General features: G+C 38.9%; 3 protein-coding genes across 7 annotated transcripts; 2 read left to right on the forward strand and 1 right to left on the reverse strand.

The window, feature by feature from the left end:
* Nucleotides 1-259: 259 nt before the first annotated feature.
* ripk1l (receptor (TNFRSF)-interacting serine-threonine kinase 1, like) lies at nucleotides 260-6,514 on the reverse strand. The gene is made up of 10 exons (XM_077615746.1): nucleotides 6,018-6,514; nucleotides 4,856-5,012; nucleotides 4,641-4,778; nucleotides 4,040-4,271; nucleotides 3,720-3,869; nucleotides 3,535-3,611; nucleotides 3,175-3,250; nucleotides 2,525-3,100; nucleotides 2,291-2,440; nucleotides 260-1,975 (listed from the first exon to the last, which is right to left on the reverse strand). Exons 1-10 carry the CDS (start codon nucleotides 6,176-6,178, stop codon nucleotides 1,680-1,682), a joined length of 2,013 nt encoding a protein of 670 aa, XP_077471872.1. The 5' UTR covers nucleotides 6,179-6,514; the 3' UTR covers nucleotides 260-1,679.
* On the forward strand, nucleotides 6,146-10,643 carry dusp22b (dual specificity phosphatase 22b). Of its 5 annotated transcripts, none has more exons than XM_077615752.1 (8): nucleotides 6,146-6,165; nucleotides 7,170-7,274; nucleotides 7,523-7,556; nucleotides 7,632-7,714; nucleotides 8,183-8,232; nucleotides 9,179-9,253; nucleotides 9,463-9,634; nucleotides 10,301-10,643. In XM_077615752.1, exons 2-8 carry the CDS (start codon nucleotides 7,254-7,256, stop codon nucleotides 10,436-10,438), a joined length of 573 nt encoding a protein of 190 aa, XP_077471878.1. In that variant the 5' UTR covers nucleotides 6,146-6,165; nucleotides 7,170-7,253; the 3' UTR covers nucleotides 10,439-10,643. The 5 variants fall into 5 exon arrangements, with proteins under 5 accessions (XP_077471878.1, XP_077471876.1, XP_077471879.1 ...); XM_077615750.1 differs by having other exon boundaries at nucleotides 6,149-6,165; nucleotides 7,039-7,274; XM_077615753.1 differs by having other exon boundaries at nucleotides 6,158-6,721.
* Nucleotides 10,644-11,875: 1,232 nt separating this feature from the next.
* Nucleotides 11,876-16,827, forward strand: irf4a (interferon regulatory factor 4a). Its single transcript, XM_077615415.1, has 8 exons — nucleotides 11,876-12,073; nucleotides 12,154-12,340; nucleotides 12,891-12,982; nucleotides 13,045-13,219; nucleotides 13,315-13,401; nucleotides 13,479-13,865; nucleotides 14,654-14,766; nucleotides 15,666-16,827. Exons 1-8 carry the CDS (start codon nucleotides 11,876-11,878, stop codon nucleotides 15,810-15,812), a joined length of 1,386 nt encoding a protein of 461 aa, XP_077471541.1. The 3' UTR covers nucleotides 15,813-16,827.
* The last annotated feature ends 1,200 nt before the right edge of the window (nucleotides 16,828-18,027 follow it).

Here is an 18,027-nt window from a genome sequence, read left to right on the forward strand (position 1 = left end):
ATAAATGTTATCTGTAATTTGTCACTGTGAGTTAATCAGAGAGTACAATAAACACTACTACCAACCATCAAAATTGTAGAAAGATTGTGTCTTGAAAATTCACTGGCTCATGAGTCAATGTTGGTGAAATTCCAACAATCTCTGAGCTTTACCTATTTTCATGGTAAGGATGATGCCAATAATATTGAAATCGGCACAGGCTAACTGCCTATAACCTAATGTGATTGATGGAAAAGAACTTAACCTTAAGGATTACAAATCTTGATTGAAGAGTTTATTTTCCAGCTGAATGTAAGAGAACTAACATATGCACAATACAGGATCACATTTTCCAGATCATTTATTAAAAGCTACAGGTTGGCACCGTGATCAGTTTCTGTTCTGTTACTCTCTAAAACCAGATCCCATTACTTCATATTTTAAGGGTTTAATACCAATGCAGTGTGACTAACAGTTTGGGTAAAAAAAACGTATTTCAAACAACATATAGTTAACAAATTTCACACAAAGAAGGACAGTGAGTGGCTGTAAGAGTATGGCTGATTGGTGTGTGGAAAAAAATTCCTGACAATTGAACAAAGTAAAAATGTTGGAGGGTATCAAAACCAATGTCAGTGCAGCTGTATTTTTTGACTAGTGTACTTCATTTTATTGTAACTGATATATTCATGGTTGTCCTTTAACGTTGTTCTGAAATGCAATTGCTCATGTTAGTTCTAGATGAACTAGTTGGCAATCACTGATGTTTTCTGATAATTATCAGAACTAAAATGATTTAATAGGAGACTCATCACCTTAAACTTTGTTGTTGTTGTTGTTGTGTCTCTACATACATTTGATATCTATTTTGAACTTGCTGCCTGTTAGCAACCTATGTTCTAAGTGAAAGTTTTCAAGAGTAATGTAGTAAAGTCCCCCTTCTAGGGTGCTTAATCTTATTGAGCCTCTAGCGTGCATAAGAGGGAAAAGTGCTAAATTGATCACAGACTGCTCAAAAGGCCAAATTTGACAAAACAATACACACCTTTTAGGGTTCATTCACCAAGACTGCGTATCTGACAATCAGCTGCAACACTTTTTACTAAACACTATATGAAGGACAATATGGCTCTATAAGAGCAAATAAGAGCACCCACCCCCATCTATTGGATAACTGAAAAAACGTTGATTAAAAACTCTGTACTAAGATTAGGCACTTCAGTTCACCAAAGTTTTGCACAGTGGTGGTCCCTGGGACATGTGGGTTGAGGGGTCGCGCAAGAGATTGTCTACTTGCACCCCCTGCTTGTCTGGTCCACATTTGGTTTCACGGTCATCTCATATCATTTTCTTAACCGCTTTATCCTCACTAGGGTGGCGGAGGGTGCTGGAGCCTATCCCAGCTGACTTCGGGCCAGAGGCGGGGGACACCCTGAATTGGTGACCAGCCAATCGCAGGGCACAAGGAGGCAAACAACCATTCACGCTCATGCCTAGGGGCAATTTAGTGTCCAATCAGCCTACCATGCATGTTTTTGGAATGTGGGAGGAGACCAGAGTGCCTGCATTCTGCTTGGCTCCATAGCAATGGAATTTAAGTATGAGAAACAAAAAGAAGAATAACAAACAGTATTGCATGACTAGAAAACTATCTACTGTCTGTATCTAAATTATCTCCTGATTGAAGTGAAAGTAGTTCATTAGGTGTGGGAAGTAGAAAAACATATGTTCAACATTTTCTGAATTACATCAATGTCTATAATACCTTCAAGAGCACGGTAAAGCTTCCCCATTGTACAGCCAAGACTCCCTTCCTTCATTTTCCAGTGTTGCAGCATCTGGTGGACCATCTCCGGCAGGCCGTCCAGGTAAACGTCATGCTCGATGGTCTCAATCTCCACGTCGCTCAAACCCAGACGTCTTGCGTACAACTTCCATTTGGCACCAATGTTTTTCCTCAATACATCAAGGTGCTCCTCGGTCACAGCACAGTCCTCTGCAGGTAAAAAGTTAAATCAAAGCCCACTCACGTACATTTGTTAGCGATTGGAAACCAAATTCATGATCAGCCCAGACTGTCTTAAAATACGATGTTCCATAGGGGTCAATGATTGATCCCATTAATTTTGTGCACAACCTGAATTTGAGTTTTGACTCTAAAGAAGTTGTCAAGCCTATTATTCAGGTTAACCCGGGACTTGATATGCTATAAAACTAAATAAAGCATAAAAAATTAGCTTCACTTCTAAGAATCTTGAATGATTCCTCCATTAAAATGTGCAAAAAACCCAAACCTAAAGCAAACATTTACCATATTTCTGTATCGCTTCTCTGAGTTGAGAGTTGCTCCATATGTTACCCGGAAGAGATGATAAACATTGAGTGGGCTCGTGGGTATGGATACTAAGGTTATTGTTGTTTCCTATCTGGATCCCTCTGGCATTGCTAATATGAAGAGTGCCTTGAAAAAATGAAGACAAGCCACATTAGCTTTATCAGAAATTGCCAAATGCTGTCCAAGTGATGTCTCTAAGTGTGTACGTACCACAATCTTGTGCTGTCACGCCTTTCCTTAAATTGCTGCCATACTCTCCTGTTTCAGAAACTGCGGAAATAGGCCAGGATTGCTGCCGGAAATAGGAGGAATCTGGATGTTTTTGATTGAAAGATGGCAGCGTATTGAAGCCGGTAGATGTCTGCAAGTGTGATGCCTTTGCTGTGGAAGCGGTCACTGAGTCAAGAGAATGAGCAGCTGTATACTGCCAACCTTCTTCCTGACTGCTGGGCTGCACTGGTTCTGCTTTTGTCCAGGCATGGACAGAGGACACGAACCCTGTGTTGTTCTCTGGCTGGCTAAGGGTGTTGTTTGATAAACTAGGCAAGATATTTTGCGGAGATTTCCGATGCTGGCTACTGACAGATTCAGACTGGCTGCTACAGTTGTAACTGCCATGTTTGTGATAATCTAACTCTGGTTGCAATTTCTCCTCCAAAGAAACCTGTGGTTCTGGCACACTGTGGTTTGCATTCATATCCTCTGGGATGCCTTGGATGTCCTCAATACTGGCTTCCACCGGCACATTGACACTTCCGTCGGGGGTCTCCAGAAAAGCTGGAGAATCTTTATTTTCAGAAGAGTAAGTTGTCTTTCATTTGCAAGCATGTGCAACATTTGACATCGGTATCGGTTCTTACCAGCTGAAATCAATTCATCAGTCAGTGACAATGACTTCATCTTGTCGACAAGTTGTTCTGGGCCCTCGTATAGAGACTATATTGAGATAATAAAATCTGTCTTTATTGTGTAAAAAGGCGTGAACATAACAAGCACTTATGTGCTACTACAACCTGAAGGCTGCCCTCTATTGGCTAAGTTTTAGTCTACGATCAAGACAGGCACCAATAAGTCTATGCGCTATGTGCATATACCCTCTACTGACAGAGTTCTTAACCTAAAGATGCTGCCTTCTATTGGTTTATTTGTAAATATAATTATGCTTGAAAGGCCTTCAGTTTGTAATAACAATAAAAATATATGAATTCGGTTTTGCTCACTTGTAGATGGACCAAATCTTTCCCCACGTGTGGTGCAAGAATGGCCTCATAGAAGGGACGGAATAAGTTGTGGCCCTCTGTAAAAAAAAAAGAGGTGAGAAAGACAGTGGTAGCTAGTGTTAGAACATCTGTTGGAAGGATTTTTTAAGCTGAATTGCAAAGTAATTTTGTAAGGCAGTGGCTACCAAGAAACGTTGGTCTTTTCAGTGGGTCTTCAGCCCAGCAAATCTCCATGAGATCGGTGATTTCTTTTGGCATGCTGTCAGGGATAAGGTCCATTGCTGGGCGGTTGCCACTGCGGACGCACAAGCTGATTTGATCTTCATTTCTTGCATCTGAAAATATATAAACTGCTTTACTGTACTTGAGATACAACTTTTCACCTTGGAAATAGAAGTTATCTGTGCTAGGGTCTAACTGTCGTTTTATCAAACCATTAACTTTACATGAAAAGCATCATTTTAACATTCTTAAGAGGCTCTAATTTCAAATGACGCCAACTTACTTGCATAGGGCTCTTTGCTTGTGACAATCACCCAGACCACGATTGCGAAGCTGTAGACGTCAGACTTTTCAGTGGAGGCGGCATGGATGCTCTCCAAGTGCTCCGGCGCCATGTAGCTCAGCGTGCCCGCCGCCCTCGTCCTGATTGATAGCTGCATGCGACTTTTCTTGTGGGACTCCTCTTTGGTGAGTTTACTCCATGTCTTGCAGGTGGCAAGGCCAAGATCGGCAATCTAAACACAGCGGTAAAATGGTTATCATCGGGAATGAAGTGCAAACATAATTACTCAATGAAAATACACTACAAATATGAAGAATGATAATTATAGTGATCTCCTGATCCGATATTCAGAATTGGTAATGGTGCCCAATACTATTTTTGAAGTGTTGGATTTGGTCACAACATCGGCTCCGATCCAGTACTCGTGTTTTTTGGCTGCTGTAAATCAAACGTATTGGCAAATATATCTTTCTGTTTACTTCTCTTCAGAAACTAATTTTGTATTTTGTTGTAAAAATGGCATTTCTTTAATACAAAAAAAAATATGTACCCTTTTAATCTTCTAATCATTTAATCTGATAAATACTAGGGAGAATTGTACCTTGATGTGAAAATCTTTATCGATTAAAATGTTCTCCGGTTTGATGTCCTTGTGTATGACTTTCCTCTCAGTGAGGTACACCATGCCTTCCAAGATCTCTAAAATGATCCTCCCTTTGATTGATACGGGCACGGTAACCTAAATAGCAATAAGCAATAGAATTAGAATTAATCATCATATGTAGCTGTAAAATATGATCATGTTGCAGTGTGGACCTTCTCCAGCATGGCCAACAGGTTGCCCTTGGGCATCAACTCCATGACAAGAGAGCAACCTCGCTCTTCCATGATGATGCCAAGCAACCTCACCACCCGCTCGTGGTTCAGGCTGGCCATAATGCTACCTTCCTCCAGCAGAGACCTCTTGCTTTCCCTGGATGTTTGGAGAAAAAGGAGAAGAATTTAACGAGATGTACTCTTTTACAAGTTGGTTTTCAGTCTGTTATTCCAAAAACGTGTCAGGAAAGTGGTTGAAATAACGCCATTCAATTTCAGTCGGAATGCAAAACAGTGAACTCCATCAACAGAACTGTATTGAATTTTGCGTGAGGTCATCCCTGGGTTTAGAGAACGTATGATATTTGTGACTGCTACATTTAGCACTAACTTATGGCTTTACGTCGGGGAAGAATAGCAGAAAAAGAGAACATCTTGAAAATCAAGATAAAGCTGACTTATTTTTTTAAGTTAAATTATATGAATCGCCTGTTTAAAGGTTTAAGTCATGCGGTGTGGTGTTGCAAGTGTTTCCAGTCGTTCTGGTCATTCTATAACAGCGGAGTACCGATCTGAATTCATTGACTGCCATTGACGGCGATAGACGTCCAATCTATTTTGCTAGGAGGGACTGAGAGTGCGGGAATTATAAAGGCACGTTCCTCTCCCAGTCAAAATGGATTGGACGTCTATCGCCGTCAATAGCATGACACGTTACACGGATGTCAATAAGAATAAGTTACATAAGAGGTCTTGCAGTTTCTTTCAGTTTCACTTGGGATTCGAATAAGAAAGTTCAGACGACATTACGTTTGTCCTGTTCCACTCGACACTCCCTGCTAGAGATCACGTTGACTACCAAACCTACCGATGATTTACCACATTTTTAACCGGGTTTTTTTTTAGATTAGATTAAACTTTATACATCCAGTACTCGGGAAAATCACTTTGTTCCAGTAGCAAGAAGGTGAAAACACAGACACAGGAAAATACATTGTAGACTTAAATAAGATAAATTAATATATAAATTCCGGTCCCACAAACGCATTTTAATATCAAAACACATTGGGTCCGACTCACGCGTGATGCAAATCACTGAGTGCAGACCGGGAATCCCCAGTCGCGACATATGCAAAAATATAAAACAGAAACTACAACTTACTCATTGCGAAGAGGACCCGTGTACATGGTCTTCATCACAACAGGACCCAGGCGGACATGATAGCATAAGTAGACTTCCCCGAAACCCCCGTCGTCCAGGTGCTCTTTTCGAGTTACATCTGTCGATCGCAGCTGGAGCGACGATGGCGGTGCGGTAGCCATAATTGCCCTTTTTATATTTTATTTTTTATCGTTAACACGCCCTAAACGTGTTATAATACAGTGACAACAAACACTATCTCATAAGATCAACTTGTCATGGAATAGAGAGAGTGAGAACACGACAAAAAGTTCTTAGGCTAACGTGCATATTTGCTAACAATCCGCGACGAGCTAAAAAGAAATAAAACTAATGGGAAAAGAGAGCACGATCGCAGGTACGATCGCAGGTTGAGTGTGCTGTTTACTGAAGGCTTACTTCCTGGACTCGACGAATTGACGTAGAAGGTTAAAAAAATCAGTAATATAATAGTAGCCCATTTCCTCGACTGACTACAATCAGGCTTATAAGTCGATGCCAGAGTAGGGCAGCCAGTTGCTACTCGTTCCTTCCTTGTTTTTCACTTCAGGAAGTTTTTTTTTTTTACTTTTTACTTTACTACATAATCAGAGTAGTTTCACCTTGTGTTTGTGGTGCTTGAAGCACACCAACGTGGTTAAAAAACAAAATTAGGCTATTTGTATTTGAATCTGAAGATAACTCAAGTAAGGCACTTTGAAATACTCCAGGTAAAGTACAGGTATTGATAGTGTACGCAAGTATTGATACAATTTACCCAAATACATTGTGATTTGGGATAATCTATCATTTGGCAATGCTCATACAGCCAACTAAATTTATTGGACGTCTATTGACGTCAATGGTATAGTATACGAATGGATGGTGAAGGAGTCGACTACATTTATTTGTTTATTTACAAAATAACAGATCTCTTATTTCAAATTGTCAGTCATTTGTGATGCACAGCTTGTACTGCTTCTTTGTGTTAGTTACTGTTGTACAAAAAGGACACTTTTCTCAGTTTCGGTGTTCTGAACTACATCTCCAATGATGCACCACCCGCAACTGTCGAGCTGCGTTTCGACGTCTCGTTCATACACACGCACTTTCAGTGAGTATGCATGACAATGTGACCAAATTCGTTGTTTTTAGAATATCGGCAAGCGTCAATTTTCATTCGCCATAAGTGGGAAGCGTTGACGGAGCTGTTTTTGTCTTCGGCTGCCTTCTTTCAGCATGGGAAATGGTATCAATAAGGTGAGTTCTTTCGCACGAGATGACAGTGTATAGTCAGGTTTTAATATGAAGGGAAACGCCCCTTTCACAATTTGTACACATATTCTTAATGCTTGGTGGAATGACCGCCACTTTTTTATGTTCAATGGGGTTTTAATAATAGTCCCATGGCGCAGTTTTTCTAACGTTGAGTCATTTGCTATAGTTAGGGATATTTTGGCAGCTGTTCTATCACTCAGCTGCTCTGATGCTGTCTTTTTCTCTCCTAGGTCCTGCCTGACTTGTATTTGGGAAATTATAGAGGTGTGTCCTCCTGAGTTATATTATATGATCCCTATGTAATATCATGTGTATTTTGTAATGACTTGTTCATATCAGATGCAAGAGACCGAGAGCAGTTAGCCAGAAATAACATAACCCACATCTTGTCTATCCATGACAATGCAGCGCCCATCCTCCAGGTAATGTCACCTTACTATTTTTAACTAACTGGGAATTCGGAATTCTAGGAGGGAATTGGAAGTTTTTGGAGGACTACTGTGGTAAGGTTTTACAGCCAGCCCTCTCAGATCAAATGGATTGCCAGTCTGTTGCTGTTGGTGACAGAAAATGAGCTAATTTATTGGAAAAAAATGGGGAGGGCGTGTGTGCTTAGGTAGAAAAAAAGGGGGGAAGTATCTTCAATCATCTAAAGCTCAAGGTACTTAACATAATATAATTTCTGATGAGTATTTTTGCTCACTTATTCCTAAAAGCCAGCAGTTTTGTAAGGTAATAACTGGACAGTGAGGTGTAATTAAACCTGCAAATCATTGCAATTTTCATCGTGTGCATGTCTGTTGCAGCACCAAATAAGTCTCATTAGCATTTTCTATTCTATTCTAATTGTCACTGTGGTAATAAACCAGCTAGTACTCCTTCTCTTTCAGGAGATGACATATCTGTGCATTTCAGCAGCCGACTTGCCCACACAAAACCTGTAAGTTCTACACACATCACAGAAAAATAAATAAATAAAAGGGAAGGAAAAAAGACAGCTTAGTGTCTCTATGCGGTGCTGCGGTGTGGGTGGTAGGTTATTGTTTTTCTTGTTTTTTGTTTTTTTAAGCTAAATATGCAATGCCTCCTAAAACTCACTTTGTACTGTCGTCACAGTCAGCATTTCAACACAAAACCTCCAGCATGTACAGAGTTTATTCCGGGTTTAACTTAACTGCTACTCACGGAGAATATGAACTTTAAATTCATTTTTTAAAATGTTACTTAAATTGTATTCAAGGACAACCAACAAAACAGGACATCTAAAACATAGAGCCCCACAAAAAAAACGTTTTTTTGACTTAAAGTTACCATTAACATCAAGATTCCACAAGATGGTGCCAAGGCAATACTTTTTTTTGCTAAAAGGCAGCAAATCGTGACCTGCACTAAAGAGCAATTCACAGTGTCGTCTTGGGTCTATTGAAAGTGGAGCAGTATGTTTGTCCCGTCCAGCACGTGATGTCATAGTCAAAGCAAGCTGAAATTGTGGGTGTGGGTGTTTATAATGATTTTTTCCCCTTTTGATGTAACAGCATTGCACAAGTACTTTTTGCCTTGCTTGATTAGAAATTTCCAAAATCGTCAGAAAACTAAAGATTATTTAGTTTGATTTCACACTTGGAGGAAGGGGAGTAACTACTGAGATCTAAACTATTTGCATATTGGATTAATTTACAAAGTCATGTGTTCCCTCTCACTTTTTTACGAGTCTGAACTCATCCCCTACACACCTGGCCCTTCTGGGTTGACTAAAGTGTGAACATTTTTTAAAAAGCCTGACACTGCAAAAAAAATTCAATTTCAGGAATGTGAAGCACAACCAAATGTTGTCCAATCAAACCTGTAGATGACTGTTTATTTTTCTTTCTCGTGGCTTTGCACAGGAGTCAGTACTTTAAAAAGAGCATCATGTTTATGCATGAATCGCGACTGAAAGGAGAAGGTTGCCTGGTTCATTGGTAAGACGAAAACACTGATATCATACAGTTATTATTTCACAATTGTAAATTGACAGATTGCTTGTACATGCAACTGAAATAAAAGACAAGTAGTAGAATATAAATACCCTTCTAAGTAGCAGAAGTTTTGTTTTGATCATCTGTATTTTTTTCAGATGGTTATAAAATTGATTCAGAAATTCAACATAAAGCATGCTTTACCCCCACAGCCTGGCAGGTGTCTCCCGCAGCGTCACTTTGGTGGTCGCCTACATCATGACAGTAACGGGACTGGGCTGGAAGGAGGCTCTGGCCGCAGTGAGGATGGCCCGGCCGAGCGCCGGCCCTAATTTAGGCTTCCAGCATCAGCTCCAGGAGTTTGAAACAACTCATGTCAAAGAAGTCAGTAACTTTTGCTTTGACTGTCTTGTTCCCAATTGTTTATAGAGGATCTCACCAGTATATCCCTTGACCTATAACACAAATTAGAAAATTGTGGATCTCCTAGGTCAAGGTGCCACAATGATTCAAATGACAACAAGCTGGCACTGATGCCGGCAGATATTCATAATAACATATATATATATATATATATATATATATATATATATATATATATATATATATATATATATATATATATATATGACTTTACGGCCTTTTTGTTTTAATACAGGCATTAACTCGGTTTGGGATCATTTAAGGTGGAGTTTAACGGGGAGTTAATGGAGTATGCTTGTATATAAAGTTATTAGATTGGCTAATTCGTTTTACACTATGATGTCAATTAATGTTAAAATATTTCATTTACCATTTACATCAATCTGAGTCTTAATACCCCTACCTTTATTTTATATTTTGGACTTTGTTCTGATTTTACACTAATATTGCAGTACATGACTTTATTAGCCATAAAGAAGTTTGCCAAAAATATACAAATATTTAGGGGAGTGAAAAGATTGTTTCTATTTTTATTATTGTGTTTCTTAAAAATTAAATCATTTGAGTTATGTTTGACCTTGTCAGTTTTTTCTGTACTGATAAATGTAATGCCATTATTTCTTCTAGTTCAGAAAGTGGCTCCAGCAGGAATATAAGGAGAACACGTTTAAAGATGAAGCAGACATTATGGAATTGCTTGCTTCTTCTAAAATCAAATGCGAGCAAGTGGAAAACCAGGAATCGGCGCAAAAGGGATCCCTCTGAGGTCACTTGCAGCTGCGGCCACCGTCATTCTACTGTGAAATTTTCTGTCTGAAACGCTGGATCGCTCACACGGGGATTAAGGACTTGTATTTGCTGTTGATTGATGTCTAACTAACTTAAAGGTTGTGCCAACTGTCTTTTTAATACTAAGGAATGCTTATTTCAAATATGGAAATAATAAAAACAGTCGATTCAAGTGCCGTTAGGCTGACTAACTTCCTGTTTTCTGATGTGCATGAGAGATGAAGCGTGGCCACAACAAAACATTAAGACAAGTTTCACTCCAAGTGCGTTAGAAAATTCATCTCAAATGAATTGCACTAACTGAACACAGAACTACAACAAAACAAATACACAATTTAAAATTATTTTATCCTTTCTTTGCTTCTGCCAAACCATGTAGTCAGTGTTTCTGTTGGTATGGAAAGAAATCTGATAGAAGCACACTGAGTGCCACCTAAGAAGAACACCTGATTGTCGACCGAGCATCGCTTGTTCAAAGATTTTACCACAGGCTCCTCCCATATCCCTGTAGCCAATCAACATATGATAAGGTTTAAGATAAAGACATCAGAGGACAGTCCATTCAGTGTGAAACAACTTGCCCCGTTAAAGGTAAGTCACTGCCTAAGTTTTCAACACTCACTTTGTATTATATTCAGGTCAGGTATTACAGCATTAGAGTAAATTCACCCCAATGCCCAATATGTACTTTTAAATATTACAATTTAGTCCAATGTTTTTTATTTAGTGAAACTAAATGGGTCTCGGTGCTTAAGGGTAAGGGAAAAACTTGTAGACATGATCCATTGCTAAATGGACATAATTACATAATGTGAAACATGAGGCACATAATATTTTTAAAGGTGACAAAATACCAGAGTATTATTAGTCTGTTTTGATTTAATCTTTGATTAGAAGCAAGTGTCGGAAGAAGGTTTTAGCCCAAAAGTTGCTGGCCAAATCATTTTTGGATGGTTGGTTGTTACAGTAGCGATACAGTAAAATATCTAAATTGTTGTCTTTTATGTTTCCTCAGTTTAGATAATAATTCAAGTTAGTGTTTTGGTAGAACATGAGTCTCACCAGTCTCACCATGTATATAATAATATATGATAATATATAATAATATATATATATTATTTTATACACGGTGAGACTCATGTTCTACCAAATATATATACATGAGTCTCACCATGTGTGTGTGTGTATATATATATATATATATATATATATATATATATATATATATACACACACACATGGTGAGACTCATGTATATATATCCCATTTTCTCCCTCAAGGCTAAACTATCTAATTTGAATCACTTGCTCAAATACCCGCAACCCGTTTTGATTAGTAATATTTTATTTAAACATAATCTAATGGGAATAATATTTAAACCTGATTTTCTGTTTCAATTCCCTTCCTACAGAGATGAACTTGGAGAAGGACATTGGAACAGGAGCGGGCTATTGCAATGGCAAACTTAGACAGTGGCTGATTGATCAGATTAACAGCGATAAATACTCTGGCCTTGTTTGGGAAAACCACGAGAAAACCATCTTCAGGATTCCTTGGAAGCACGCTGGCAAGCAGGACTACAACAAAGAGGAAGATGCAGCGCTCTTCAAGGTCATGCCTCTGAGCTCCATTTTGACAAAAATCACTCTTCACGTTGTTCTCATGTCTATCTTGTTCTGGGATTACTGCAGGCGTGGGCTCTGTTTAAGGGAAAATATAAAGAAGGCGTAGACAAGCCAGATCACACCACGTGGAAAACCCGACTTCGCTGCGCCCTTAACAAAAGCAATGACTTTGAGGAGCTGACACACAGGACCCAGCTGGACATCTCAGAGCCTTATAAAGTCTATCGGATCATTCCAGAATCAGCCAAGAAAGGTAAATTATAAACTCATGATCGACTGATGAGGCAACAAGCACGAATTTGAAGAGTCCATTCGAGCAGGCCCACTCCTGTCAACCATTGAACTGGGAGGACTGGCAGTGATCAATTGCTGTCAGTCCTCCTTGTTCAAATGGATTGGACTTCTATAGCTGACAAAGGCACTGAAACATTAATAGTGATGACCAGTACTCCCAACTCCAATGGATTGGATGTCTATGCCATCAGTGCCATATAAATATGATTATTATTCTACCATACTGGTGTTGTCTCAAAAATTTCATCATGTATATGTCCTGGTGAGTTAAAAGGTTTGGAGTCACTTAGAAACTGACCTCAAAAAATAAAATGAATAGATTTTGCAGCGATCAAACATTGCATTATTCAATACGAGACTTGAAACATTGTTAATACGGTAAAAACACAATAGTTCGAAAAGAAATTTCAAGGATGACGCCCATTTTTGAGAAGTGCTGTATTGCAGCAGTCAATTGTCTGATCCTCAGTTTTTCATAACTTGCTCACTAATGAAATAATCTAATACAGGTACTGTAACAGGAACAAAGATGACTTTTGGTTTAGAGGATGCATCAAAATCTTATGGTTTAATTGCTTCACACTCAACACTGCACGGCCAGGTAAGCATATTCAACTCGGATGACACATTTGACAAGAAACTTATTTCATAATTCGTCTCTAGGTACCAACACACATTATTTCAGGAGAGAGTAGAGACTGGAGGGATCACAAACTTACAGAACAACACTCTGTTTCTTCGGGATATAACTATGGATCTAAAGGAGACCTGCCGTATGCTCAATGTCATTTTCCTTCACCAATCAGCCCTGCTTGGTCTGAGTCACTGTCAGAAAACAGTAAGATAATGCGTATGCATGCTTTATCTTCAGTATTACTATTTACTAAGAGTGACTGTACTATATCAACATGTATGTACTTCTAAAACTCACAGGATTTCACTTCTCCTTCCTGCCTTACTTGTCAGAGGCCCAACAACCTTTATATACAAGTATGGTGGACCACAGCAATAGCATACCAGGTGGAGAAGCATGACATCTGTCTACCAAATAACATGAACTAATAAAAGTTATATTTCATTATGTTGCTTTCTTACAGATTTCAGTCTACACGTGTCTCTATTTTATAGCGAGACCTTGGTGAAGCAGGTCACCACCGGCAGCGTAGAAGGTTGTCGCATCAGCCCACCTTCCTCCTTCTCACCATCGTCCTCCTCGCCATCCCCCGCGGAGTTTCAGAGCCGTGCTGATGTTGTTCTATTTCCATTACCACTACCGGAATCTAAATGGCAGGATGCCGAGAGGCTTCTTCACATCCTGGAGAGGGGAGTGCTGCTGTGGATGATGCCGGATGGTTTATACGCCCGCCGTCTTTGCCAAGGACATGTGTTCTGGGATGGGCCCCTCGCTCCAAATGTGGAAAAACTCAATAAGATAGAGAAGGAGGTGCCGTGTAAACTGTTTGACACGCAGAAATTTTTAATTGGTAAGTGCACAGATGATTTTGCAAATAGTGTAATATGTAGTATGCAACAGCATCGTCATTTTTTTTCTCCTGTATATATAAGACAGATGTACAACAAACTTTGTAATAGTGTATATATAGATAAATATGTATATATGTGGCCCGGGGAACGAGTGGTTAGAACGTCGGCCTCAGAGTTCTGAAATCGAGGGTTCGATCCCAGGTCCGGACCTTCCTGTTTGGAGTTTGCATGTTCTCCCCGGGGCTTTGGTTTACTGCCACATCCCAAAAACATGCATGGTATGCTGATTGAACACTCTAAATTGCCCCTAGGCATGAGTATGAGCGCCAACGGTTGTCTGTCTCCTTGCCCACCAATACAGGGGTTCTCCCCTGCTTGTTGCCTGTGCTAATTTCAATGTAAAAATGCTAGTACAATTGTCCCCACAAGCCAGTGTTAACTGGGTATGTATGACACCAGAAACAAACGAATGAATATATAATGAAGAAAGCCTACTTCACGTGCACTTTAGCTATATAAAAATTCCTGTTAATGCTGTGGCCACCCATGTCTTGTGGTAGACCACTAACACGAGTACTGTGTTTTCATGATGTTTAATACCACAAATTTCCACCGAATCCACTCAAATAGCTGTTTAACCCTGAACACATCCTAAGTGAAAGTATACTTATTTGTGTAACATTTTGAACTGTGAGGAACTGCAAAATGATTACTTTGACTAATTATGTTTGCTACTTTCCACTGTGCTCTCATGATGATGTATTTCGCCTTGTCTCCCTTCACACAGAGCTTCAAGATTTTGCCAATAATGGACTGCGTGTACCGAAACACCAGGTGGTTCTCCATTTTGCGGATGAGTATCCCAACCAACAGCGTTCAAGAAAAATGATTACAGCTCAGGTATTCTTGAATGACAGCCCTTACAAAGAGTGTAGAGGCTCCTAGACAAAGACTTGCCCAAGACCTGAACTTACCAAGACTAAGACCAAGACTAGACGAGTACATAAAAAACCCCAATAAAAATAATGTATATGCATAAAGAAATGTATGACTCATGGAGGGAGTTCTTGTGATGATCTGGATGATCTAGTTTTGAACCAGATGCCCTTTCTGAATTGATTTTAAAAGCAGGTACTTATTTCCTGTAAACAGTTAAAAAGCTAAGTGGAGAGGGTGGAATTAGGTTTGGTGGACAGGAAAAGCTGGTTGTTATCTGCGTAGCAATGAACGCAAATGTCATATTTGAGAAATATCTGACTGAGAGGGAGGAGATGGATGTTAAGTAAGATTGATTCAAGAACAGCACCCTTGGGACTTCCAGAGGAAAGAGGAGAAGAGATGTAAATGATTTAACCTGAATAAACTAAAGTAGAAGTACTGCTCTTGACCGAAAATCCCAGTTCCGCCCACACATAGACAAGACAATGACAAGTTGAGACTGAGACCAGACCAAGATCCTCAAAATGTAGTTTCGAGCTCTAAACAGTTATTCAGACTTAAAACATAGCTTACAATTAAACAACTCACATTACACTATTCATGCATCCGAAAGCAATGAAATGTTTGAAATGAAATGTGCTATATGAAGATGCTCTCTTCTGAAATTATTGCTGAATAATATTGAGTATTTGACTGCTTTGCTATACATACATTTGTTTCATTGTTCCATCATATTTTCTTCATAAAATTAGGTACTTTTATGAAAAAAACAACAACTAAATACTAGTGCTTATATACTTAAAAAGAGAAACAAAAAAATCAGCAGTAACCAACATATTTCACACATAATTTCCTTTTAGGTGGAGCCAGTTTTTGCCAGAAAATTGGTCAACTTTTACCAGCAGAGCAATGATCACTACTTGCAGACATATCAACAAATCCAGGACCAGAACACATCATGTCTAAACGGTCATCCCTCCCTGAGACCCTCACACATCCAGGAGTGACACACGTACTCACACATTCACAACCTATCTTTTCCTACCACATCTATGATACCAAATAGCAGGGGGCCCTTAATAACCCGACCTCACACATATACGTTACTGAGTGTGTATGTGTGCTGTATGCGTTTTTACGACTATATGTGATGGATGCGGTTTTAGAGCAAGGTTATGAGGTGCAGCCACTCAGACAGGAAATACTAACACAGGTGCACAGGAAGTATGCGCCCCTCACAAAAAACACAAGGATAACACATTGTTTAAATAAATATGAAGATTCTAATATTGTATATGAATGTATGTAATCTACTAATGTGAGGTAACACTCCCTAATATTTATGAGCATAGTATTTGTTTTTTTTAATAATCTGGTGCTCCAGAAACAGTTATTTTGTAGATTTTCTTTTTGATGTGGTAGTATTTGTTTTATGAAAAAGATGGGAATTGTCCCGTCACCCCCTCCCTTTTATCTGAATTTAGCGGCCTTGTTTGCCAAATGAGAAGATCATTTTTCTCTGTGGTTTTTTTGTGCAGGGTTAGTCAGGGAGGAGCTGTTTTGCTTCCTCTGCCTTTGTAGTGAGTGCTACACCATTGCAAACGAAAGCTCAGAAATAGTTTGTTCCAGGTTTTTAATTGTTTTAATTTTTAAAAAAGTGTTATTGTTATTAACAGTATACTTTCACAATGGCTTCAATAGTGGAACCAAAATCACTTCCAATACATTTGGTTGTGTGTATACCATTAATATGTCCTCTCTGAGACAGATTTTTTTTCTAATGTATGTATATTTTTTTCCCCAATGGTTACTGACATGATGAAATCAAAGGGGCTACCTGCTATTTATGAACTTTAAAGAGCACTCGTAACTCCCCCACCTACACAGTGAATGAGTCAGTGATTTAAAATAATTCCGTTGAATTTACTGTAATTCAAAAGGTCAAATGACATGTCGCACAATAAGAATTGATGTACTAGCCTTTATTATTTCATCATATCAGGAATTATGCTTTGAAATAAATATCAAGAGGCAACGCAAACCTGTGATGATTTTATTCATAGGAATAAACATAAAAAACATTCTGTAATACAAAAGCCTTTTTTTTGTTTTTTTGTTTTTTGTTTTTTGTTTTTTTTAAATATTGGCCTCACATTTCCCCTTTCGCCTTAGCAGGAAGCCACATTGTGTGTCGTGCAAATCAGCCGTTAATTTGAGTGGCATCCCCTTCCATTGACAATACCTCAAGCACAACCACATGTTGGCTTTTGCTGAGAAATGAAACTGCCTCAAATCTGTGAGTAAAAAATAACTCGTCCGACCACAGTAACAAGCTTTTTCTTGTTTGCCAAAAATATTTACATTTAATATGCATCTACTGTGATTTTAAAACATTGCTATATTAGAACATTTGGATTAAATTCCATTCTTCTCACAAAGTACAACAGCACATATATGATCAATGATATACAATATTTCATCATTTAACGCCTTATAACTGATGTTTTGAGCAATGTTGATATCTGTACTGGAGCAGCATCTACTGGATGAAATGACAATTGCAGTATTTTTCCCCACATGCAATGAAGTCAACCACAAATCTGTATACTACTGCAGCAAAAGAATGTGCTGTAATACAAGCTGAAGCATGTTTTGTCACACTATGCAATTTATAATAGTAGGATAGGATAAGGAAAGTTTACCATGTCCAAGCTTGAAACGACATCACTCTTATTTTTAAAGAGGGTCCTTCGTCACATATCGTAACTTTACTGCGTGATTTAACTAAAATAAATATTTGTTTGACAAAGACTTTTAGGCCACAAAGAGAAAAACATTTATCACGGTAAATAATGGAATGTTGGATTAACACACCCAGTGTTTTATATCAACTACAAAGTTAATGCTAGAAGTAGTATTCATATTTCATGTGAAAAAAAAACTAAACATTGTGCTAACCTTGTAAGTCTGGTTTACTTTGTGCATTCACCATTAAACGTGTAAAAGAAGCGTTCAACTGGATGGCTTTTGCTTATTTAAACATACCTTTGGTAACCCTACACCAGAATCAAGGCCCATGAACTAAGCATGTTTTTCGGGGTCGGGTATTACTGAGACCCTGGCCGCAATTTGATGACAGTTTTACTTAACCCTCGCTGACTCTGATCCTGCTTGTTGACCCTGTGGTTACGGGGCCGTTGACCTCATTTGCCGCTTTATGTA

The sequence above is a fragment of the Stigmatopora argus genome, chromosome 12 (genome assembly GCF_051989625.1).
Source record: "Stigmatopora argus isolate UIUO_Sarg chromosome 12, RoL_Sarg_1.0, whole genome shotgun sequence".
Classification (NCBI taxonomy): domain Eukaryota; kingdom Metazoa; phylum Chordata; class Actinopteri; order Syngnathiformes; family Syngnathidae; genus Stigmatopora; species Stigmatopora argus.

Bases quoted from the DNA above. Each gene is read 5' to 3' on its own strand.
- ripk1l (XM_077615746.1), bottom strand. From the start codon at position 6,178: ATGGCTACCGCACCGCCATCGTCGCTCCAGCTGCGATCGACAGATGTA. The intron at 3,870-4,039 runs GTAAGTTGGCGT...ATATATTTTCAG, and splicing joins AAGCAAAGAGCCCTATGCAA to ATGCAAGAAATGAAGATCAA. The intron at 3,612-3,719 runs GTAGCCACTGCC...TTTTTTTTACAG, and splicing joins GAAAAGACCAACGTTTCTTG to AGGGCCACAACTTATTCCGT.
- dusp22b (XM_077615752.1), top strand. From the start codon at position 7,254: ATGGGAAATGGTATCAATAAG. The intron at 7,557-7,631 runs GTGTGTCCTCCT...TGTTCATATCAG, and splicing joins GTATTTGGGAAATTATAGAG to ATGCAAGAGACCGAGAGCAG. The intron at 8,233-9,178 runs GTAAGTTCTACA...GGCTTTGCACAG, and splicing joins GACTTGCCCACACAAAACCT to GAGTCAGTACTTTAAAAAGA.
- irf4a (XM_077615415.1), top strand. From the start codon at position 11,876: ATGAACTTGGAGAAGGACATTGGAACAGGAGCGGGCTATTGCAATGGC. The intron at 12,074-12,153 runs GTCATGCCTCTG...GGATTACTGCAG, and splicing joins AAGATGCAGCGCTCTTCAAG to GCGTGGGCTCTGTTTAAGGG. The intron at 14,767-15,665 runs GTATTCTTGAAT...ATTTCCTTTTAG, and splicing joins GAAAAATGATTACAGCTCAG to GTGGAGCCAGTTTTTGCCAG.